At 35.9% G+C, this 25245-nt stretch overlaps 1 protein-coding gene across 4 annotated transcripts in view; it reads right to left on the bottom strand.

Annotated features, from left to right (window-relative positions):
- Positions 1-22709, bottom strand: part of LOC131060119 (uncharacterized) — a 100477-nt gene extending 77768 nt beyond the window's left edge. For 2 of the 4 annotated variants that reach the window (XM_059218470.1, XM_059218471.1), the window contains exon 1: positions 22363-22708. In XM_059218470.1, coding sequence (XP_059074453.1) covers positions 22363-22507 — 145 coding nt within the window. In that variant the 5' untranslated portion in view covers positions 22508-22708. Of the gene's footprint in view, positions 1-22362 lie in introns of all 4 variants that reach the window. The other 2 variants (XM_057993228.2, XM_057993227.2) reach the window with 2 other exon arrangements.
- Positions 22710-25245: the final 2536 nt, after the last annotated feature.

The raw sequence follows: 25245 nt of genomic DNA, 5'->3' as shown, positions 1-25245 counted from the left end.
TGTGAATGGGACTGCCCTCATTTCATGAATCCAAGGACGTCCTAGCAATATGTTATAAGTGAGATCTAGATCCAGGACTTGACAAACCACATCCTTCGTAACTAGCCCAACTCTGAGAGGTAAGGTAACTATGCCCTTAGACGAACGCTCTTCATCATCATATGCCTTGATGGTGATTTTGTTTGTAGAATTCACAGCTTTATCAGAATATCCCAATTGTTTAATTGTGCTCAATGTACAAATGTTTAGACCAGCTCCTCCATCTATCAGGACTCGTTTTATTCGATGTTTGTGTATGAAGGCTTCAACGTGTAGTGGTGCATTATGTGGCTGACTTACGGAGACGTCATCGGCTTCTGTGAATGTAAGGGAGTGTGGAATGGAAAGGTATCCCACCATGGCTTGAAACTGGTCCACGTTCAGATCAGTAGGAATGGCAGTGTCTCTCAAGATTTTGTCAAGAATAGCTTTATGTGCAGGGGATATGCGTAAGAGCTCAAGGATGGAGATGAGCGCGGGTGTCTTCCCTAACTGCTCTACAAGGTCATACTCAGGTTTGGTCGATGAGGAGGCGGTGTTCTTGGCTGGAGCACCCTGCAAAGTAAATTTACCTCGGCGGGTTGTAACATGACATTCAGAGGTAGGTTCAGAAGAAGATCCAACGCCTTTTAGGACAATCCTGGGTCTCCGGGTAGAATTCTCAGGCGTTTTGTCCTTGATGATAATGGTAGAGACATAATTGTCCATCGAGATGTGATTGATAGTTGAATCATAGTTGTAGGATGCTCTGGTATAGTTGGTTTGGTCCTCTGTGGCTTTAGCTTTTCCCTTGTCATGTTTTGGGAATGGTTCCTTAAACATCTCATGTTCTTGATTAGACGAGTGTCTCTCAATCTCAATATCACCTCTATCAATGAGATCTTGTATGATGTTCTTCAGTCGATGACAATTTCCTGTCTTATGACCCTTGCTCTTATGAAATTCACAATACTCATCATCATTCCACCAATTTGGTTTGACCTTTGGTTCATATGGAGGAAAATTTGGAACTGTGATTACCTTGTCTGCCACTAGCTTTTTGAAGACTGATTCCAGTGGTTCTCCCAAGGGAGTGTACTTCCTTCATGATCTGGAAGTTGTTTGAGTATTCACTTGATTGTTTGTAGAACTTGATCCCGAAAAGATGAATTTGGGTCGCACTGTGTTGGCATCCACAACACCATCATTGACTGTGTTCTTGTTTTTGTTCCAAAATCTGGGCTTGTCTTTTCCCTTAAAGTCATCTTTGTTTTCCTTGAATATCTTAATGACTCCTTGTTCAATTAGGACCTTTTCTGTCGCTAAGCCTTTTTCAATAACGTCCTTGAAGGTGGACAAACAAGCTTTCCTTAAGTCATAGCCAATGTCTTTGTTAACGTTTTGGGTGAACATTTCTACCATTTGTTTTTGTGGAATTTCACAAGAGCATCTGCTAGCTAGATTCCTCCATCTTTGTAAAAATGATACAAAAGACTCTCCCTCTTTTTGCTTGGTGTTGCACAAAGTAGTGACTGATATGTCTGTCTCTATGTTGTAGGAGAAATGTTGAATAAATGCCTCTGCTAAGTCACCCCATGACTTAATTCCGGGTGGAAGTTGGGAGAACCATTCCATAGCTTGATCGCCTAGGCTCTGTGGGAATAATCTCATCAAATATGTCTCTTCTGCTGCTACCTCAATGCAAGCTGTGAAAAACTGTCTTATGTGTGCCTTAGGATCCCCTTTTCCTCTATACTTATCAAATTTAGGCATCACAAAGTGTGTAGGAAATGGAGGCATTGGAATGCTCTTGTCAAATGGATAAGGACATATGTCTCTCATTGTGTATGTTGGCTTTGGTGTATTTATGTCTTCCATTTTCTTTTGTAAGTCCCTGATTTGTTGCTCCAAATTGCTTTTAGGTGGAGATCGACTTCTTGGACCATACCCCATGCTTGAGGCACCAATTGGATAACCATAATAACGATAAAGATTTATTTAATTAATAGAAGAATTAAGCTTAGATAATATTTATTTAATAAGACTGGACAATTTTGGGTGTCTACACTAAGAAAGCAAGCTAAGAGAAAACTTTATCAAGGACATGCCCTATTTTCCAAATTTCGCTCCTGACCCTTCCAAAGGGTCTAGAGCGAAATTCACCTAAGCTCCTGACCCTTTCAAAGGGTCCAGAGCAAATTTCTTTAGGAAGCTTTGTTCCTTGCCTAAGCCTTTGAACTAACCTATTCCTAAGCATTTTAGAGGGAAAAAGACTTGTTTTTTATGAGAAAAGGATGAGAAATGAAGTTTCATGAGGGAAAATCAAGCAAAATACAAATTTTGCTCCTGACCCTTCCAAAGGATCCAGAGCGAAATCCTTAGGAGGACTCCTTAATTTATCTAATGCACCCAAAGAGATCTTGTTTTAGAAGATTTGAAAAGAAGAAGAAAGGTGTCAAAATGCAAATTTTGCTCCTGACCCTTCCAAAGGGTCCAGAGCGAAATTTCCTAAAAACCTCTTTTTGCTCCTTGTTGAGACCAAGATCTTGATTTCTAAGGCATGGTTGGGAAAGAATTGATATGTACTTGCCTTTGCAAGGTGATTTAAGGCAATGAAGTGATAGAATTGAAGCTAAATCACAAATTTTGCTCCTGACCCTTCCAAAGGCTCCAGAGCAAAATTCCTTATAGGTCCTATCCTTGGCCAAGGTCCAGAGCCAATTTTCTTAAAACACTATTTCGCTCCTTGTTTGAAACCAAGAGTTTGTCCCTATGGTGTAAGATTGTTGTATTCTTGCCTTGAGAAGAGATTTGAGGCAAAGAAATGATGAAAATTGACCTAAAATGCAAATTTCGCTCCTGACCCTTCCAAAGGGTCCATAGCGAAATTCCTAGGAGGTTTAATGTTTTGACTAGGTCCTTGAGCAAAACCCATTCTTAAACAATTTTGGAGGCGAATGATTTGATCTTGGTAAGGTAAGGTTGAGAATGAGGTCTAATTGAGCAACTTTGTCAATTTTCACTCCTGACCCTTCCAAAAGGTCCAAAGCGAATTTCACTATAGGGCCTGTCCCTGGAGAGGATCCTGAGTGAATTTCATTCTAATGCCTTCTTGTTGATGATTTAAGGTGAGAAATATCATGTTAGAACGAATATATCATGTATACTTAATCATCCTTTGTTTGTTTTGTAGATTAACAAAATCAAGATGGAGGAGGATCAAGCCAGGACAAGGAAGACCTATTCAAGTTCCATCATTATCAAGGACACTTCAAATGCATGGAGGAAGACTCAAGGTGCTTCTAAAGCGTTGGAGGACTTCAAGTGTTCGAGGAGTTGCAAGCTATCCTCAAGATCTTCATCCTACCACATGGAGAAACCATAGGATGACAGAGAAGAAGGATCATGTAAACATTTCAAGGCAAGATGGGATACTAGAGAAGGAGTGACTTGACCGGGAAGGAGGCTTCATCAAACACAGGAGGGTCAAGGAGAGGTACGTCATCCATCAAGTACACCAAGGACAAAGGAGGATCAACCAAAGTCAGTGCAAGGGTACGTTGAAGAAGCAGATAGTTTCAAAAGAGTTAATCAAAGTTAGCTTCTCAACATCACCAATTTGAGTATCAAAAGAGATACGAGCAATTACCAGACAAGGTTGCATCCCAATCATTGTTCCTCCAATTAGACAGCTCCACCTTAGCATGTCCAGATTCAACATACCTGACTTACCTGTGATGGCACAAACTTCAAGGCACCTACCCCGATTTCCTATTGGCTCACAAATATTGAATGTAATTATTTCATTGGCTAAGGGAGTTTGTTGTAACAAACCCTAATTAGGGTTTTCATCTTGTAATTCTAGTCATTGATTGTAAATCAATCAGAGCCATTGAAATGTAAAGAGCTCTCTATATAAAGCTCTGACTCTTCATTTGTAAAGGTTAATAGTTAGCTAATAGAGAATAGTGAATAGTTAGAAATTAGTCAATAGTGAATAGTCAGTAAAATAAAGTAGCAATTAGAATAGAATAGGAGGAAAAGGCAAGAAATTGTTGCCTAAATTGTAAATGAACTCCATTTTCATTGAAGTTATGGTGAAATGCGTCGTTTCTTTGCAATATGCATGGTTTGTTATTGAATCTTCATTTTAGATGATGGTTAATTAGATTGAATGAAGGAAGTTAATGAATGCACTCACGTGGAATCTGCCTAGTCCATGTTGATACATAATAGCTTCGATAAGATAAATGATTGAATGAGAGATAAATGAAGTCTCCCATTCAATCATCTGTCTCATCGATAGATAAATTCAGATCTCACTGATTATTCCTTTATCTGATATTTATGTTATAATTGCTCTCCTTATTCTGTTACAGCATTTATCAATTATGTTACTCATGCAAACTAATGATTAAATTAAGTGCAAACTATTAAACTGATAAACCGATAATGATTGGGTCTTATTCTAACCCTCCCGATTCATTATCGGGTTACCACTTTAATAGCCACCGAATTTACAATGATCGGGCTTAATGCATTCCACCGACTAACTAATGTTATCGAGGTAAATTAATTGATAACCGACTAACTTAAGTTATCGGGTTTAATCCACTTTAATTGCCACAGATTACCATCGGCCTAGTTATATTGATAACCGAAATAATATCGGTTCATTTGCATATGTGATGGCACCGATTAAGCAATCGGTTATGGAGGGACACGATCAAGGGGTATCTTGGTCGGTCATGTCCAAAGGGCATGATCGATCAAGGTACCACTTGTTCGGTCCCCTCCATGATATATATACACCGATAAAATGTTGTGGAGAGAACATAGAAAACATTAATGCTCTCTCTCCACCGGCAACAAAGAAAAGGAATCAGATTTATTATATTGTGAAATAACGTATACTTGGAAGGAAAATTACTTTGAATATAACTTGCACCTTGAATTGAAAATTGATATACATTTACAGTCCAAACCACTAGCCTCTTGTTGACTGTAAGTGCGCCCTGCGTGGTCAACTGACATAGAATGAGCTTAATCTCAAGTCGTTACGCGTCTATTGTTCACACATTAACTTGAATGGTGATCAGTGTACGATTTGAATATATTCGAAGCATCCCTTAGAAGATCGCACTAAGTTGGTGTCAGATTGTTCAATCTGATGGTGAGACCCAGCCTAGTAGGACTCCACCTAGTTGTTCATCCATCTTCTTGCATTCTAGGTCTTAGATTAGATTCTCCAAACCCTGTATCTTTTGATATTTCTTTATCTTCTAGCCAATAGATAGGATTCAAGTTCCAGCAGATTAAACGCTCAGACACTCAAATGTAAGTCCCCTTGTGATTCCAGCATAATCACATCAAACCAAATTGAGCTTATCCACACGTAGAGACCCTACATATAAGAACCTTGGAGTCTTCTCGAATGATCCTTAGGCAAAATCTTCAGCATTCGAGGAAACTTTGTTCAAGAGAGGATAAGATGCCTTGGTATTTTATTCTGTGTTCGCATGTGCATAAAAAACACATCAACAAGCCTCAAGCTTAGTGACAAAATAATCCTTGATTGTGGCTTTGACTACGAAGATACAGAGATTTGCAACAAGGGATATGTACTTCATAGATTTTATGATCATGATTCATCATTGGCCTATTACTTGTTTAGCCTTATAGTTTGATGGGGGTTTGGGGGCAACACCAAAACGAGGTTGAGGGTAGTACCCCTTGTGAGGATCTAGGGGTGTGAGAAAGAGAGAGGTAGAGAGATAGGTATAAATCTTGGGAGAGAGAGGAGAGAGTGAGATAGAGAGAGGGAATAGAGGAAGAGTGATAGGAAGAGAGAGATCTAGAATTTAGGGGAGATAAAGAGAGTGAGACAGAGAGCGAGAGAATGTTGATATGAGCCTACTAATCACTAAAATTCGACTAAGTCCAAAAATGTATAAGATCTTCTAAAACTTAGAATCTGCATTATAACTTCTAAAGATCTGAAACCACTCTCAAACATCCTTCCAATATATACATGAAATATAACTTAAAGTATAAGAATACTTAAATGTTATATTTCATGTATATATTTTGATGAAGAGAATGAGACTGAGTTGAACACAAACATAGGGAGAATATTAAATGGGCATGTCATAAACCAAACAAGCATTGAATGGTTGTAAGTTTTTATTAAAAAAGTAACTATTATGTCAGATAAACGTTTTACAATATTTTTTTTAACTTTTTTCCCCCCAATCCTGCCCAAGTTTGGCCTTCAAGACTCTCCGAGTTTGGCGAGTCTGCCAAGACTTGGCTAGACTCGACAAGTCCAAGTCTACAGTCCTAGCGACTCTACAGAGGTGGCCCACCTCTAGACTCACTAAGTCTAGCAGAGTCTTATAACACTAATCTAGATAAATTTAATTACAATGTTACATGCCCATGAGCCACAAGATATGCCACAATGAAATTCTATAAACATTGGGGTTGTTGGTGGGCAAACACTCTTAAGCATATAAGTGGGATGAATTGAGGTGGTATACTAGCTTCCATGTCTTATGAGCATCTTGCTATAATTTTTCCGATCCACCTTTCTATAGCATTTCAAAATGCTCAATATTTCTACTATATGTGTGTATACAGACAAATATGCATATAAGTAACACATAACGCACGTGCACACACAAATGCACATACAAACATGTACATAGGCCAACACAAGCATTCTTAAATGCTCTTGGGGTAGATGGATTGACAAAGCTTTATTTGCTCCTAAGATTAATCATGAGGTCAAAACCTAAGAAATAAAAACATTGAATATTATGTGAATAATTCCCTTGTTCCCACATGAACAATTCCTCTAATTTGTACAAGGCAAGGGATCTCTTGCACTTAGCAATACTGTAAAATTAGAAGAATATTATTGTGGAAGGAGACTCTCAAATAATAATAAGTGCACTGAACAAAAGCAAAGTGGAGTCTTGGCATCTAAGAGCCATCATTGGGGAGACTAACTATTTGGTTTGAAAATTAAAGAGAACCTCAATTCTCCACATTTGAAGAAAAGAGAAACAAATATTAAATCTCACTGCAATCATATGATGGTGTAGGCATCCTTCTATGTATAGCAATTTGTAATGTACCCATTTTGGCAAAGCAGTCCATCTGCATAGAAGTAGCATTGATGTGTGTGTGTAATGTCCCCATCCTAGTCAAGGACTTGGGATTGAGGAGTTAGCTTATTTTTGGACCCTTGTAGGCTAATAGAGTATGGATAAAGGGGTCAGTAATGCGGTATCTTGAGGAGTGGTCTGTCTAATTGTTCTAGTTCAGTGTTGAGTTCAGTTCTGGTCTTCGTTTCATCAGTTTCTGACACTTTATGAGGATTTCCTATTTTTTAGGGAAAAATTGCTAAAAATAGACATGGTCCTATTTTCATTGGCATGGCGAACTATGACCCTAGCTTCTGACAAATTCAGTTTCCGAACAATAATGAGAGAGAGATGAATTTTTTAGTGGTTCCACAAGCAATTAATATTTTAATGAAATATTAATATAAAATCATAAAGTGCATCACTTAAATTTATTTAAGTGAAGATTTATTATCTCCTAAGCTAGGCGTGACTTTTAGGGTTAAGTTGGGAACCCTAAAATCAAGTTATTATTTTTAAATCCCTAATTGCCAAAAATCGCACCTTTTGGGTATTTAGACAGCCAAGATGGAAATTAAACCTCATTCTTGATATTGAGCATTTGACATTTTCTTCTAAGCATTTGGCTATGGCGGCTAGGGTTTGGATCTGTTTTGGAGAGCGTGCATTCTTCAGAATTCAGTAGCTTTGAGATTGTGAAAGATCAATCGAATTGTTGCAGCTTGGTTGGCTTCATTCAGAAGTCAAAATGAATTGAATTGGGGCAGATTTGGCTTCTTACGAGGCAGATTTGTTGTAGGGTGTTCCTATTTACTGTTTTGTTGTTGATTCTTCTGTGGTTTGGAGGCTTCTTTTCCCAAACACACAGCTTGCTCATTTATTGGCACCATCTTCCACTGTTTGGGTGTCTTAGTATTTAAATAAGAGCAGATCTGAATTGTTCCAGAATAAAAATCAGAACTTTGTAAGTTGCTGATTTATTCTTTCTTTTCAATAAATTGGCTAAGGACCTACGGGTATGCTTCTAAATTCTCCAATTCATTGTTTCAGTTGATTAAATTCATGTATTATTCAATATGTGTTGCAAATTAAAAAACCCTCTTCTGCAACTTCTGTCTATTTCTGAAAGACCATCTTAATAATTAAAAAATTACAAGAAGATCTACAAATTACAGCAGGTTGAAGAGTTGAACCAGCAAGGGTTCATCACAGTGTGTGTGGTTTCTATCAGATAGTTAGGAATGAAATAAGATGGGCCTATGGTCAGTTAGTTAGATCTGAAATGGTTAGTTAGATCTGAAATGGATTAGAATAAGGTGGTCAATTAACTGTTTGGTTTGTTTTTGCATTGATTTAGGAGTGGAATTGACGGTTGATTGTTAAAAAACTAAGTTAATGATTTGGGTACGGCTATGGGTATAGGTGCCAAAACACGGTACAGTGGTATGGCAATTTTTTATCCTTGGAAATTATAAATTTAATTATAAGAAGTAGAGCAGTGATACTCATAATGGCCAATAAAAAAAATATTTAAATACCTCATTCAAAATTTGCAAAACTAAAAATACTTGAGTCTCAAAATGTCATTACACTATGAAAAATTCAAATTGCAATCAATATTTAATGGTCTTCATATTCTTCTTCATCAAAAGCATCAAGGTCAACATTTGGTTCAGTTTCATTTGAACCACAATCAACTGGATTGCCACTCACACTAGGAATGTCAAGTGCAGAAGCTGCCTCATCTATAGAGACTTCGGCTAGTTGTGCAACTGTAGCATCTAAATCAGCACAGCACACTTAAGGGTTAGATCCCAATTCTTTGTCACACCTCCCAATTCTTCGTCACACCTTGATTGAATTCAGGTTTCTTGTGTGACAAGAGACAAAGGTTGGAATGTGTATGGACCAATCCTTTTATTTTTTTGCACCCAAACAGTTGGACTTGACCAAGTGGATTGAGTATGCACTCCAATTCCGCTCAGCTAAAAAACTCGCAACTTGTTGAGCTCGCATACATCATTTAGTATTTGATTTTATAAATTCACAACTTTAAACATAAATTATAAAATTATAGTATTATAAATATAAGATATAGCATAGAATTGAATGAAAAATGAGAAATATAAAAAATAAAAAGATACATACTTGGGAGTGTGTTTTAATTGCAAGAGGCTGCAAGTAAATGAAGCCTTGACCATGCAGATACCACCACTCATCAGCACTTTTCCTATATTTGTTTAGAAGAGTGGAAACATCATGATTTTTTGAAGATATGAAGTAGCCAAACTCACTAAAGACAATACTTTGGATATCTTTATATGAAATTATCTTTCTAAATGCAGCCTTATAGCCCCAAACTCGCTCAAGACAATTCTTTGGATATCTTTATCTGAAAATATCTTTCTAAATGCAGCCTTATAGCCAGCAACAACCTCCCCATCCCTATATGGTGCACCCCCCTCAGCAATGAAAGTACCTATTGCTATAATAATTTGGCAACAAGGAAAAGTCTAACAAATGTAAGAGGCCAGACATTTTGTTCCAACAGTCAACAATAATCTTTTGCACAATTTTGAAAAAAAAAATCCATTGGGTCATATTCCTTGGCTTCCATTATTGTTCTTATTTTCTCCATCATGGAATTTGTGCCATCATAAATTTCACCCAAACATGGGCAATCAGTATGATGAACTCAGTGAAACTCAAAACATATTCCACAAGAACCCACCACTCATCATCTAGGATTTGTGGATTTGTGCTCTACTGTTTGGGCTCTTTCTATGCTTGACTACCTCCATAGACTCCACAAGTTATTGATGATCGCAGAACTCAAGGCCTCTCACACCTTCACAAGTCATCTTAAGACGATTGCATGAGATCCAAATTGAGTTTTGGCAACCTAACATGGTATTAAAAAAAATGCACATCACATATCAACAATAAAAAATAAAATAAAATAAATTAGAAAATATATTAAAAAATTAAATTTAAACTACCTTCAACAACTCCAAATTGGATAAAGTCTTGAAGATGCATTGTGACATATGATGATTAGTCACAAACATTTGAGTCTCCTCACCCTCCAAGTAGATTTGTTTGACCCACTCAATTTGTGTGCCAATCTTTTGCAATATCAAATTGAGTGAGTGAATTGCACATGGTGTCCAAAAAATATGAATATACGTACCCTCCACTATAGACCCATCTGCCCTACAATTTTTAGCATTGTTTGTTATGACTTGGACAACATTTCAAAACCCACCATTTCAATGGATTCCATGAGGATATTGGCAATGAAGCTTATATCTATTACTTGTCCCTCACAATCCATTGCCTTAAAAAACATCACCCTTTTGAAGGACACTACTATAACATTGACTAATGGTCTACTTTTGCAATCTTTCCATCCATCAAAACCCTTGATTACTCTCAATGATATCTCTACTGAAAGTGCCTCCTTCACCAATAAGGTGGTTCGCACCTTTCCATACGCAGGACTAACATAATCAGGAGGTGTATTGCAAAGGGTCTTTACTATATCCCGCCAATAAGATGATCTAACAATGTTGAAAGAAAGCCCATTCCCATAAATGCAACAAGCAATGCTCAAATATACACCCTCCCGCACTTCATTTTTGAAGGCCTTGTCCAATGGGCCTCTTTTTCATGAAACTAAAACATTTTTCAAAAGATGGTGGCATTGGCATGAAAGGATGTGGACCAGTCAGTTTTGAGACACCACAGGGAGGTTTTTGCGAGCTTCTCTTAGCAAGAGACTGTGCAAGAGCCTTAGATCTATTACCTATCATGCCGCCATCCTCTTGTTCTTTAATATAAGCCAATATTTGTTCCTTTGGCAACCCTTTCTAATTTGGCCTAGGACAATTTTTTATTCCTTGTAAAGGAATGGCACAAAAGTGAGGTTTTACTCAAAAATGAACTCTTATACTCCTTTCTACATTGGCTGCAACACCAAAGTAAATCTCCACCACCAAGAAGTTGTTGAATCATTGTTGTATGTCACCAAAGAGGTGACGCTACATCAAATTTGAAAAAACTCTCTAAACTTCGGGCAATCAAACTAGAACTTCCAACCATTTTGTATGAACCTAAATTAAATAAAAAATATAAATTAATAACACTACAATGTAAAAAACCAAATAAATTAAAATGGCATTATAACCCTTTATTATACATAAAAAGTTCAAAAAAATATTCAAATTTTTTTATTTTTTCTAAAATGTTTTTAAAAAAAAACTTGAAAAATCTTGAAAAATTATTGAAAACTTGAAAAAATGAAAGATTTACTCACCTTTGATGGTTTAATCTTCCTTGTGCAGCAATTCCTAACATTTTAGTGTAGGTCTTACTCCCCCACCTTCGAAAAAAAATGAAGCGACCATCAAAACCCAACAATGGCAGTTTGGAAGGAAAAAAATGCTCCTTAGTGCTTTGTGTTTGTCAAATGAGTTGCAAACACCAAATATTGTTGTTTTAGGGCAAAATGATGTATTGGAGGGCATGTTTGGTAAAAAGATGTTTTTTATTGAAAAGGGCACTTTTTAGGCATCCCTAGTCACAAGTATGCAGGGGTTCACCCGGGTACACCTCAGGTATGCATTGTTGGGGTGCTTGGGTTCGCTATGGATCCTTTTGTGAAGGACCCAAAAATGAATCCAAGCGCCCAGGCGGTACCTTGGGTGTACCCGAAGGTAAACTGAGACCAAACCATACTAGTATGCATACCCAAGCTAAAACTGCAGAAACCAATAACATAGTTAAAAAACTACCATTGATTGAGGAAAACTACTTGGTTAAGTGCTGAAATAGAGAAAAGGATTGCTCAATTAAATGTTGCAACTGCCTATGATTAAGGATTGTACGGAGCACATGGGTTATAAGAGATATTGAGGAAAAAACAAAAGATACTTTTCAAAATATTAAAAATAAAATCAACTTTATTTTCAAGATTGTGAAGCCATTTGCTGTAGCTTTTGGGTGTTCGGAGACAAAACTCTTCAAACATGGCAGCTGGATTTTCTTGGGGATAGCAACCCTCAAGCAGCAGATTGAGTTTCAAAGTGTTGCCAAATTCATCAAAGGTGTGCATGTTGAGTGTGTTCGGTAAGTTGCATCAAATTGTTAAATTTCAATTTGATCGTATGTGCTTGAATATAATTTAAAATGCAAAATATATGTTGCTAGAGTATTTTATAAGTTATAGTGTATTATTACTTGTGCTTTTAGTTGAATTTTTACAATTATATCAGAGCTATGATCTTGCCAACTTGTAAAAACACAATATATATAACCAAAACAATACAACACAAGAAATAAACCAAAACAATCAAACATCTATACCACATGTCAGAAGAGATGCGGAAATGAGGTATAAACATAGGGAGCAAAGGAAATAGAAAATTTTACATGCAGGCAAAAAACAAGAAGTTTTTGAGGTGATGAAATCCTTAAAGGATAGGCAGCAAAAAAATATCGAACTCTTCATTCAAGGTATACAAGGTAACCAAACCAAGAAAACAAATCATGCCACTTCACCTACAAGAAATAGTGTACAAGGAGAGCCTTCGTCTTCAAAAACAAACTAGAATGTGACTACCTAAGGTCACATTCTTGCCAAAAAAGGCTTGTCTCTAAACAAAGATATGACCAATCAGTAGGGGGAGGATTTGGATAATCTCCATGCTCAATATAGGGCAAAGAGCGTTGAGTTTCGAGAAGATATTTCCTTTATGAAATTCTGTATACTAAAGTCAAAAACCAGAACTAGGAATTTGAGTAAAACCCCTCCAACAAGCTCATCAAGAATTGCAAAGCAGATTGGAAAGCTCATTGTCACCTCATTCAATGGATCCAACAAAACTTTAACTTGACCTGGGAACCACAAGTTGAAAACCTACTTTTTACTAAGTCCTATGTACAAGGAGGAAGCATTTAAATTCACAGTCCTTCACCTAGGAGTTGTATCAGAGTGATTGTATCACAGGCTAGTTACTCAAGGTCATAGTGTTATCACCACCTACTAGAAGTTTTCTCAGAGACTAACCAATATATTAGAGAAGCAAGATCCAAGGACGATTTAGGGAGTTGGCACAACTATAGCCCCATGGTTCAATGGATGCATATGTAGCTGATTTCCAGAGGGCAGACATGATGATCCCTAATGTATTAGAGAGGCGTCTCACTTTCCTTTCATGGAGAGGTTGAGAGAGCCCCTTAAAGGCCTAGTCAAGGCCTTTGAACTGGATTCATTGCAGAAAGCCATAAAAAGGGCTTGGACATTTGAGATCACTACACCTAGCTAATCCTTCCAAGGGTCTACCAAAGAGGTGTGAATACAAGAGTACCACAACAACAAGAGAGGACTCCATACAACCCATTTTTGTAAAGATTGTGAGTTGCACCCTCTCAACCCACAAATCACTATGGAGCAGGACACATCTTTAGGAGTTTGCAATTGGGTGACATGACCCATAATGAAACGCAGAGGAAGTACTTATGCTTCAGCTGCAAGAAGCCTTGGGACCTGACACAAAGATGCTTGGAAAATGGGCAAGTACATTGGATAGAGGTGTATTCTGATGAAGAGAACTCCAATATGGGGGGGTGCTAGAGTCATGCATGGAGACTCAAGTATGGGAGTCAGCTGACATTTTAGATCACCCTATTTTGTCTTGCTTGAGGAAGCAAATTTGAGGAGGAAGGAGTTTCAATGTCCCCATTTTGACTGAGTGATCTGACAACATAGAAGTAGCATAGATGAGTGTATCTGTAGTTTCTATCGGATAGTTAGGACTGAAATAAGATGGGCATGTGGTCAGTTAGTCAGGTCTACAATGGACTGAAATAAGGTGGTCTATTAACTGTTTGGTTTCTACATTGATTTGGCAGTGGCTTTGACAGTTGACTGCTTAGAAACTACCATCATTTGGGGAGAACTGCTCACTTAAGTGTTGAAATTGAGGAGAGGAATGCTCAGTTATGTGCTGAAACTGCCTGTGATTGGGGAATGCAAGGATTGAATAGGTTATAAGAGGCATTGAGTAAAAAACAGAACATACTTTTCAAAACATTAAAGATTTTCATTTTCAGGACTGTGAAGCTGTTTGCAGCAGATTTTGGCCATTTGGAGACGGAACCCTTCAGACATGGCAGCTAGATTTTCTTGGGGGTAGAAACCCTCAAGCAGTAGATTGAGTTTCAGAGTGTTACTAGATTCATCAGAGGTGTGCATGTTGAGTGTGTCCAGCAGGCTGTATCAGACTGTTAAATTTTAATTTGATTCTATGTGTTTGAATATCATAACATATACAAAATATCTGTTGCTAGAGTGTTTCCTAGGTTATAACTTATTAATACATTTTACTTGTGCTTTTAGTTGGATTTTTACACAATTCCTAATAAATGTTAGTAGGGCATCTTTCCTATTGAATTGTGAACCCTCGTCATAATCCATAGACTAGCTTCTTCACCCTCTTTTCCCCTTCTACTGTTGATTGACTCTCAGTTAGCCATTATCAAATTTTGTCATTATCTTCTAGCGTCCTAGATCTCATTTAAAAATATAATCTTACAGCCATTTGACAGTTGTTGGTAGCTTAGACAAGTCGTGTCATCGTTATGAAGACAAAGGATGACAGGTTGAAAATTTTGTATAGGGTTAAAATAAAGGTAAAATCTTTCCCTTTTACCTGTGATTGCCAATACCATAGATTGAAGAAATATTGTGGCACCAACTTTTCATTTTGGGATCTCTTCAACTTCAACAGGTATTATCGTCTGATTTTCTCTACACTTAATCAATTTAAAGGAAGGAATTAGAAGATACATATCAGATGTTTGATTCTAGCATATAAATTATTTTGTCAATTATGTGAGTGATGCCCACCTTTTCACTGTGATTAATGATGGATAGAAATGTGGATGTGAGGGAGGGTTGACTAAGGCAATGGGGCATCCATATTTCCTTCCGGTCTTCAAAATGCCTGCAAAATTCAAAACCCTCCTCTTCCAAGGGTCATGCTATCAAAGGTTTCTTTGAACAGCTGTGCTCCTGTTTTACTACTAGCCTCTTTCTTATCCCTTTTATTCCTGGACTATTTAATGGGATGTATTTATCTCCCTTTGCCTATGGTGTTTTGAAGTTAAAATGTTATGGCTCTTGTGAAAAAAAAAGCTTAGGAAGCTGAGGAAGATGATTGGCACTTCAGATTTGCTTTTAGGACTGAAATTAGTAAAAAATTGGTTCTGGAGACTGCTATGCAATACAGATCTTCTTCAATTTTTAGTTAGAGTTAGAGGAAAATGGAAAGGTGATAGTGTTAATTTTATCAGATTTGAGAATGCTAAGGGTTATTTTATTTATCAAAGTACTTCTTTTATCATATATTGATTTGATCTCTTTTGAATATAAGCAAGTAAGAAACAGCAATCAGAATTTATGATTTGTATTTCAATGAATATGTAACAGCAATGTTCGTTTTTTTGTGCAGGCCAGCTGGTTCAATATTTCCGATTTCTATATTGTCCCTTAACTGCAGCTATACACCATATATGCAATGGTGTGGAGGCATGCTTACGAAGAGGCATGCCTCTACATGGAATAGCATCCACGTAGAGACATGTCTCTACAGAGACATGTCTCCACGAACCCATGAGGGTTAGACCGATAAACATTAAAGACAATACGCTAAGATGCAAGATGGTATAATTAACCAAATCGACTTTAAGTCGACTAATGTTTGTCAAGCGATTAAATGTAACAAGTCGATTATATCGACTATTGGTTTTAATAAACATATTTAATAATCAGTTTTTTCTTTATTACAAAAATGTATGTATATATTATATATACATATATATCAATAATGTAAATCACAAACATTATTGTATATATAGATATATAGATACATATATACATTTGTAATATATATTAATATGAGTATTAAATCCAATCATCAATTACAAATACTTCGTTGACAATGTATATAAGCTAATTTAACATAACTTGCAAGGATAAAGCAACTATCAAATGCTTAAGGCCAATTGGCCACTTAAGCATTTGATTTCGACGATCAATTATCTGACCGAAGCTACATAACATTAACACTCCCTCTTAGCTAGGGAGGATTAATTGTATCCCAAACAAATGACATCACCTTCTCGTGATATCAAAGAATCATGACATAACCACAAATATCACGTCTCATGATATTTTGTCATGGTTCTCAAAGAGTATCCAAGATCCATGATATGTGCACTGGTATCAAGTCGCATGATACCTATCATGGGGATATAAATCATGGCCTATCCATGAATATTGCGTCTCATAATATTCGCCATGATCATCTCAATCATTATGATTTCTCAAGATATCAAGTCTCATGATATCAATCATAATGCTTGCAGAGATGCAAACTATCATGACAAAGTTGCAGGTATCAAGTCTCATGATATCTATTCATGATAGTGAGGTTAGAGTACTATGAAGTCGTCACTCTACAATATTAACCAAAATAAGTGAAACTTTGAAAAATCGTCATCTTTCAAAGTCACACAAAGATTAAATAGTCATATAGTTTCACACATGACAAATAAGAAATAGTACAACAGATCAAAAATTACATTCTCAATTTAACTTACATTTTCAACCATGCCAAGTTTCTTACGAAAGTACTCAACCTTTGCTTTAAACAAAGGTTTGGTGAGAATGTTTGCAATCTGCTTGCCTATACTCACATATTTTAGCTGGATAGCATTCCTTTCAACCATGTCTCTTAACATAGTGATAAGGAATCTCAATATGTTTGGATCTATCATGAAATATTGGATTAACAGATAGCTTTATACAGCTCTGGTTGTCACAATGAATAAGAGTAGGATTCAATGGTTGACCAAACAGGCTCACAAGTAGTTTCCTTAACCATACTACTTCTCTGGTCCCCATAGAAGCTGCAATGTACTCGGCTTCTGTAGAACTCTGAGCCACTGAAGATTGCTTCCTACTTATCCAGGACATCATAGCTGATCCTAGACTGAAACAGCACCTGATGTGCTTTTCCTATCTACCACACTTCCAGCCCAATCTGAATCTGTGAACCCATGTAGGTTTTGTTATCTAGGAGAGAGTGAGGGCTCTTGTTTTGAATGTATACAGCAATGCTAGATGCTTCTGCCCAAAAGAAGGTGTTTAAATTTTGGTCATACATCATGGCTCTAGCAGCTTCTACAATAGACCTATTTTTCCTTTCTACTACCCCATTTTGTTGGAAGTTGTAGGGAACAGTGTACTCCCTCTTAATCCCAGCATTTTTACAAAAAATCTTAAATATTTCTGAAGTGTATTCCCCCCCATTGTTTGTCCTTAAGATTTTTATTTTCTTACAAGATAGATTTTCTACTAGGGCTTTGAATTCCTTAAATCTCATAAGGATTTCTTCTGAACCTTTAGATTTTAGGAAATAGATCCATGCCTTCCTAGAATAGTCGTCAACAAAAATAATGTAATATAAAAATCCTCCTAAGGAGGTTACAGACATTGGTCCACATAAATCAGAATGAACAATTTCTAATATATTTGTAGTTTTGCTAGTGCTGGAGTGAAACATACCTTTTGTGTTCTTTCCAAGAGCACATCCTTTGCACGTACCTTCATGATTTTGTTTAAATTTGGGTAGACCAATCACCAAATTTTCAATTGTGGGAAGAGCTAGGAAATGTAGATGCCCTGACCTCCTGTGCCAAAATTTCATTTGAGTCTAGTGATCCATGTAACAAAGCTTGAGGGAGAGACATGCATAGTTTATAAAGGCATCCGTGCCTTACTCCAATTGTGTAGGCTTTCTTTATGGTTGAATTCTTTGGCCAAGCCAAGACTTTTCCTTCCATGAAGGTGACTCTATAACCCTTGTCTTCAAGTGCTGAAATCGAGACTAGATTTCTTTTTATCCCTGGTACATATAGTACTCCTGAGAGTTGAAGAGAAATCCCTGATTTCAGATTTATGGTGTAGGTCCCAATCCCTTTCACTGGGTAGCTTGAATCATCCCCAATGGTTACTTCTTCATTTGAATTTTCTTTTAAGTCATCAAGATGTTCTTTGAATCCAGTAATATGCCTGGATGCTCCACTATCAATTACCCAAGTATTAGGGTTTGTTGACACTTGACTTGAAAGGGCAGAGTAGAATACAAGCTTTTCTGATTTTTCATCTTCCCTTTATTTTCCAATTTCTGCAATGGAGACTTGAGTCTTTAATTTGTCTGGGCACTTAATGGCATAGTGTCCATATTCATCACATCTAAAACATTAGACTTTGGTCATATCTCGTTTCCTTTTGTGAGAGTATTTTCCTTTGTTTCCTTTAGGTTCTTTGTCTTTCTTCCCTTTAAAATTTCTTTTCTTTCCCTTTTTGTGTGAGGAAGAATTTAGAACACAAATGTCTTCATTTGAACTGGTTTGATTATCTCCCCTTACAATAAGTCTTGATTCCTCCTGGATGCAATCAATCTTTAATCTATCAAAATTAGGTAGTTTGGCACAAGCACTGATTCCTTGTATGAATCCTTCCCATGATCCTGGTAGTCCATTTAGTGCTAATAGGGTTAGCTCCTTACTATCTGCGGTATGACCAATTGTAGAGAGTTGGTCTTTTAATTCCGTAATTCTCATGAAATATGAGGTGATAGATTCACCCTTATGTATCTTTATATGATGAAGTTTTTGTTTTAAGGATAGTACCCTACTGGTGTTGTTAATTTCATACATGTTTTCCAATGTTGAAAACATTTTGCTTGCTGTATCCAATTTGGAGATGATAGGCACTATGTGATCTTTCACTGCATCTACCAATATCTTCATAGTTTTGTTATTGTTTTTAATCCATAGTCTTTGCTCATCTTCATCTTTTGGCATGGATGAATCTTTGTGCATGAGGTTTCTAATTCATGTTCTCTTAGTGTAGTCATGATTCTAAATTTCCATGAAACAAAATCTGATGCCCCTTCAAGGCGGTCCTCAAATCTAACCCCATTTGCCATTTTGAGGTAAGTAAGAGATAGGGGAGTTTATATGTGATTTCAATATAATTTCCATTCTTGATTTAAATCTGATATGATCTTCCTTAGACTGGCTCTCATACCATGTTAATTTTATCAGATTTGAGAATGCTAAGGGTTATTTTATTTATCAAAGTACTTCTTTTATCATATATTGATTTGATCTCTTTTGAATATAAGCAAGTAAGAAACAGCAATCAGAATTTATGATTTGTATTTCAATGAATATGTAACAGCAATGTTCGTTTTTTTGTGCAGGCCGGTTGGTTCAATATTTCCGATTTCTATATTGTCCCTTAACCACAGCTATACACCATATATACAATGGTGTGGAGGCATGCCTCTACGCGGAATAGCATCCACGCAGAGACATGTCTACAAACCCGTGAGGGTTAGACCGATAAACATTAAAGACAATACACTAAGATGCAAGATGGTATAATTAACCAATTCGACTTTAAGCCGACTAATGTTTGTCAAGCGATTAAATGTAACAAGACGATTATATCGACTATTGGTTTTAATAATCAGCTTTTTCTTTATTACAAAAATGTATGTATATATTATATATACATATATATCAATAATGTAAATCACAAACATTATTGTATATATAGATATATAGATACATATATACATTTGTAATATATATTAATATATGAGTATTAAATCCAATCATCAATTACAAATACTTCGGTGACAATACATATAAGCTAATTTAACATAACTTGCAAGGATAAAGCAACTATCAAATCCTTAAGGCCAATTGGCCACTTAAGCATTTGATTTCGACGATCAGAATTATCTGACCAAAGCTACACAACATTAACAGATGGCCATCTGAGAGAGAATTCTGGTGATAGCAATAAATACTCTACCTCTCCCTCAGTTACCATGGAAGGGGATTCATCAACTATGAAAACGGGCAAAGGAAACGATTTGGCTAGCCATCATATCCAGGTTCTTATTGTTTGAACTCTTCCCCTACTTGTAGAAAGTTGCATCCAGGATGATGAATGGGGCCTTAATACAACAAATTTAGCAAAATGGTTTTACCACCATATATGAATGGATTTCTTAAATATATTGAATTAGAGCCCCACCGCACCATTATGTTCCCATTAGGCTTGAGATTGAGGAGATCACCATTCATGAAATCTATGACAAACTTATGCAGGAACCCTGACATTTGCCTATGCAGAAGGAATGTTGGATATGTAGTATACTTCAAATGTTGTACACCCCTTATTGACAGTACTCCCTGCCATAAGTCGTGGGGCTCAGGGCAGCATCCCCGCTAAGGTATAGGAGACCGCTGGCCCTAAAAAGGGCGGCCATTATAGGTGATTTTTTAGACCCGTGATTTTATATCCACTGTATTGTAATACCACTAAGCAATTTCCGATAGTGATTTGCTCATAAATACTCACACACGGATTAGGATTAAGCACAAGTGAGAAATATCTTATGTATTGTGAATGATTGAGTTAATATGATAAGAGTGGTTTTTCCTGGGTTTTTTTATTTTCCAAAAGGTTTCCTACGGTAAAATCTCTTGTTATATTGTTAGTGTGCTGCTATTTCTTTTGCTCCATTTAATATTCTGCTAATATTGCTCCTCTTTGCATAGGTTTGTTGGTATTAGGGACGCTTAAACTTAATTGATTAAGCCTATGCAGGGAAGTGGTTGAGAACACAAAAATATGTGATGCTAGAAGACCTCCCGTAAAAAGAAAGACTTATGCATAAACCTACTTCGCCTAAGAGTAAGACTGATTTTCCATTATTATGATGGCAGTCCTTTTTGTATAGGTACTGACCCTCTGCTACTAATTCTCTGATATGATGATATAAGATAAATTTAAGTTTGCTTTTCTCCAAAAAAAAAATTAAATAGCCAAGGATAAAGTGTGAAAGACAGTGGACACACAATATGAATGGAAAATAGAGAAACAGTGAGAAAGAGAATCATGGTGAGAGTGAGGGGAGCTTTTTGTAAGAGACAGATTGAAAGTTTATAGTATCTGCTCTTTGCTAAAATTTTATGGTTTAAATCAAAGATGCAATAATGTTAAATAATCGTAATTTATCTTTTCTTGCTCCCAACTCGAGTTTTCTCTGAAAAAATCATTATAATTTGTTAAATCAGCCAAACAATATTTTCACCGATGAAATTGTAAAATTTCATGTTTTTTTTTGTGATTTTTTCATAGTTGAAAAAATTCAGACTCGGCAATAACTAGGCTGACCCAAAAAACTCCCACAACTCATCAATAACTCTAACAATTTTTTTGAATATTATAAAATACATAAATTTACAAAAATATTCTTCAAAAACATACATACTACTGAATTTAAGGAGCATATTACCGATTTCCTAGATCAAAATTAGAGTTAAGTACACATCATAGAAAAAAAAAACAATTTCAACATGTCTCCACCTCTATTATTATCATTTAACTTGAGCCCATGAAAATTTAGAGGTACAAGAAAAAAATAGGCATCTAAGACCACATTAAAAGTTAGAAGTAAAGAGATTTTAATCTTATTAAAAATGTATTTGGAAAAATAGTATAGAGAACACATCAAAAGGAAAATGGAAGTTCTTCTCTCTTATCAACATGGAGATTCTGCAATGGGCTTTCTTCGCCAGGATTGAACACAGGAGCGCCCAGTATTTCACAGCAGCGACCATGGGGTTTTGCATGGTGGCACTGTGTGAAAGTCAGTGGTAAATAAAAGGGAGGTCACAGGTTCGAGGGATTTTTACGAGCTAACAGGCCATTTAGATTTATGCAATAAAAAATCCATATTGCTGCTAAATCCTACATCCTCGGCCATCTTACTTGATTATCCTTTTTACCTTTGTTTCTTCAATTTTTAACTCTAATTTCGCCAGATGAGTGACAAGGATTCGCAACAATTAAAAAGATAAGGTGAAATATCACGTACAGACATGTGCGTAATCACAAAACTGGTCTAAAAATTTAGTGTCTGAATGTGGTCTAGTTAAAATAGAATTCAATAATAACATTTTAGGTGTAATTTTACTACAGGTCGATTTATCTAAACAAAATGCGAATAAGCAGGGGTTGCAAAATAAAATTAAAATTAAAAACCTGATCCGAGAACTATGAGTGTTTTGACAGAAGAAGAAGAATGTGAATTGGAGAGGGGTTTCCCGACCAGGAAGAGCACACACACCAATCGAGTCAATCCTATTAACATAATCGCCACTGCCAAAAGTGACAACGCCACAGCCATTGCAACTCTTGATTTACTACCTCAAAATTTGATGTTCTCAGTGAACACAATTTTCTTTCTTCGCCATTTATATACAGCCGTTACTATAGGAATCAGGATATGCGCAGAATTTGCAGAGTATTTGCATTGAACACAATCAATAACCTTCGGTATGCCAAATGTTAAGAGAATTTTGAACGTGGGTTATTACACTCCTATGGATGTAAAATCGTCCATCAATTAAAATATTATAAGCATTTAATTTGAGGTGTAAGGCAGAAAAAAAATATATATATATTTTTAATTTTATATTATTTTTATTACAGGAATAAAAAGTTTAATAGGAATATAAATTATAAAAATATATTAAAACATAATAATATAATAAATTTTTAAATAGAATAATGAACAAACATGGTATCTTTCGACATACTTTATCTATATCTTTTTAAATATAGGTATGCTAGTTAGGAATGGCATTTTCAATATCAAGTAGGAATCGGTATGATTTTGTTATCCTCGATTTCGGCTCGCTCAAATTGTGGGATGACCCTTATGAAATTTGCCCATTTTGTAGCCCACACCCTCTAAGCATGCATGTTGAGGCGCTTGTCAAACGCCCTTGTGTGTAGTCAGGCTCTCGAGAAATCATCTTGATTTGAGTCTCAATTTGTTAATCAATTGTCATTTTAGGAGTTAGTTTTTATTTTCTTTGTGCATTGTCAGAGTTAAACCCCAATTTTGTATGTCTTATCAATAGATGCATTTTGATGTTACAAACCCAAAATGCACATATTTGTGGTTTTGGTGTCAAGTTCGGATTTGTTACTCCGAACAACACCCATTTCCTTTTTTATTCATGGTGCTTCCCATTTTTATCAAACGTGTAGTTCGAGCTTACAACTTTGAACTACATGTAAATATTCCTTCCTAATGTAGTTCGGATTTGTAAGCTCGAACTACATGTAACTTTTTTTTTTTTTGCAACACTACAGGTGTAGTCCAGAGTTATAACTCTGGACTACACACCTTGTCAAAGATTCCTTTCTACATATGTAGTTCGGAGTTACAACTCTGAACTACATTGAAATCTTTCCCTCTTTGTGCAGTTCAGAGTTACAACTTCAAACTACACGAAGCCCTTGCATACTTTCACAAGATGCAGTTCGGGGTTGTAACTTTAAACTGCACACAAGCATCATATTCATGAGTGCAGTTCAGAGTTATAACTTTGAACTACATAATCTCAAATATAAACCCGATTTGCATTGTCAAACTCTCAGCCAAGTGTAAATCGGTATTATGTCTGATTTACACCTTTGTATTTCTAAGTGTAATGTGGATTTTGAACCCAATTTGTGTGAATCCGGAGTATGGTTACAAACGATTTTCCTCCAGCAAGTTATTCAAATTGAAGAAATATTTCTCATGAGTCCCTGGAACATAGCATTAATACTCTGGAGCGACTTATCAAGGATATGTGGAAAGCACAAAAGGAATGTATTGATAAGGGAAAATAAATTGTTGAAAAGGTATCAGAATTCCCATGCACATTCTTGGATTCAAATTAGAAGACTCTTCATGTGGATTCAATCATCAAAGAATTCAGTCTACTAGTGAATGCAGAGGTTGACAAAGAAGATTTCTCCATATTCTCAATTGACAAGCTAGTATATTTTCAAGTAATTTTGGATAATTAGGGGTATCTCTTGAAGAAGCATAAGAAATATTATATTGAAGATTCCATTACTCGGGTTTAGGTTGTTACCAGTCACAGCAATGGACCTAATGAATCATAGATGAAGATTGTCTTGCAGAAGTTTGAAGAATTTTTGAAACAAGATCAAAATGGAAAAGAAGTGTTTGATGACACTTAGTAAATTTTATGCCTTTTAATTGTAGTTGAAGTTTTGTAGTTTGTAATCGACATCTTAAATGTCTTTTTGTATATACATTTTTACATATAAGATTGCACAAGTCCTAAATCAAATAGAATTCTACTTTTGACTTAGTCATAGTTAGTCAAACTTTTTCCTAATTTTGCTCATAGCCCCTCTCCCATATATATGAGGGTGCTCATTGTAAATATTAATCCTTATGCATAGCAACAAAACTCTACCAGTTTGTGTAGCATTTTGAGTCATTGAGTGATTATTTTGCAAATCGATTTCAAGTTAATAAAATGATAAATTTTGCATTCAATCTTTGAGTTGGAGCTTTTTCTTATGTGATTACAGTGTTCTTATGTCATTATGGTTACATAACCTAAGTTTAACTTGAAGTATTGTGTTGTGGCTATTGAATTTAAAGTGAGTATTTTCTGATTTTGCTAGTCTTTGAGCTGCAATATTGGGTTTTGATATAGTAATCAGCAATTTAGCTGAATAAAAGTTGAAGTCTTTGAGCTGCAAATTATTATTTTTTTATGAGTTTAAAGCTAAAATATACAAGTGTGAGTCTTTGTACTACTATATATTGTAACTTTGTCATTTAGTTTGTAAAAATGGTTGTAGAAGTCTTTGGGCTTGTGCAAGCTCCTTAATCATATTTTGCACTGCTACTAAACGGGGCTATTCTTTTGTTTAATCTCGTGGTATCAGTTATTATTATTTATTAGCATTCATGGTTGTAAGTCTTGAAAGAAGAACTTATTCTAAAATAAGAGAATAAGAGGAACATCAATCTTTAAATAAGAGGAATTCATGAAACTAACATCCAAGTCATTAGTTTAGTTTTATTTCCTAATCAAGAGTTATTTG

This window comes from Cryptomeria japonica, chromosome 3 (genome assembly GCF_030272615.1).
Source record: "Cryptomeria japonica chromosome 3, Sugi_1.0, whole genome shotgun sequence".
Classification (NCBI taxonomy): Eukaryota; Viridiplantae; Streptophyta; class Pinopsida; order Cupressales; family Cupressaceae; genus Cryptomeria; species Cryptomeria japonica.
This window is presented reverse-complemented; position numbering and strand designations above follow the sequence as displayed.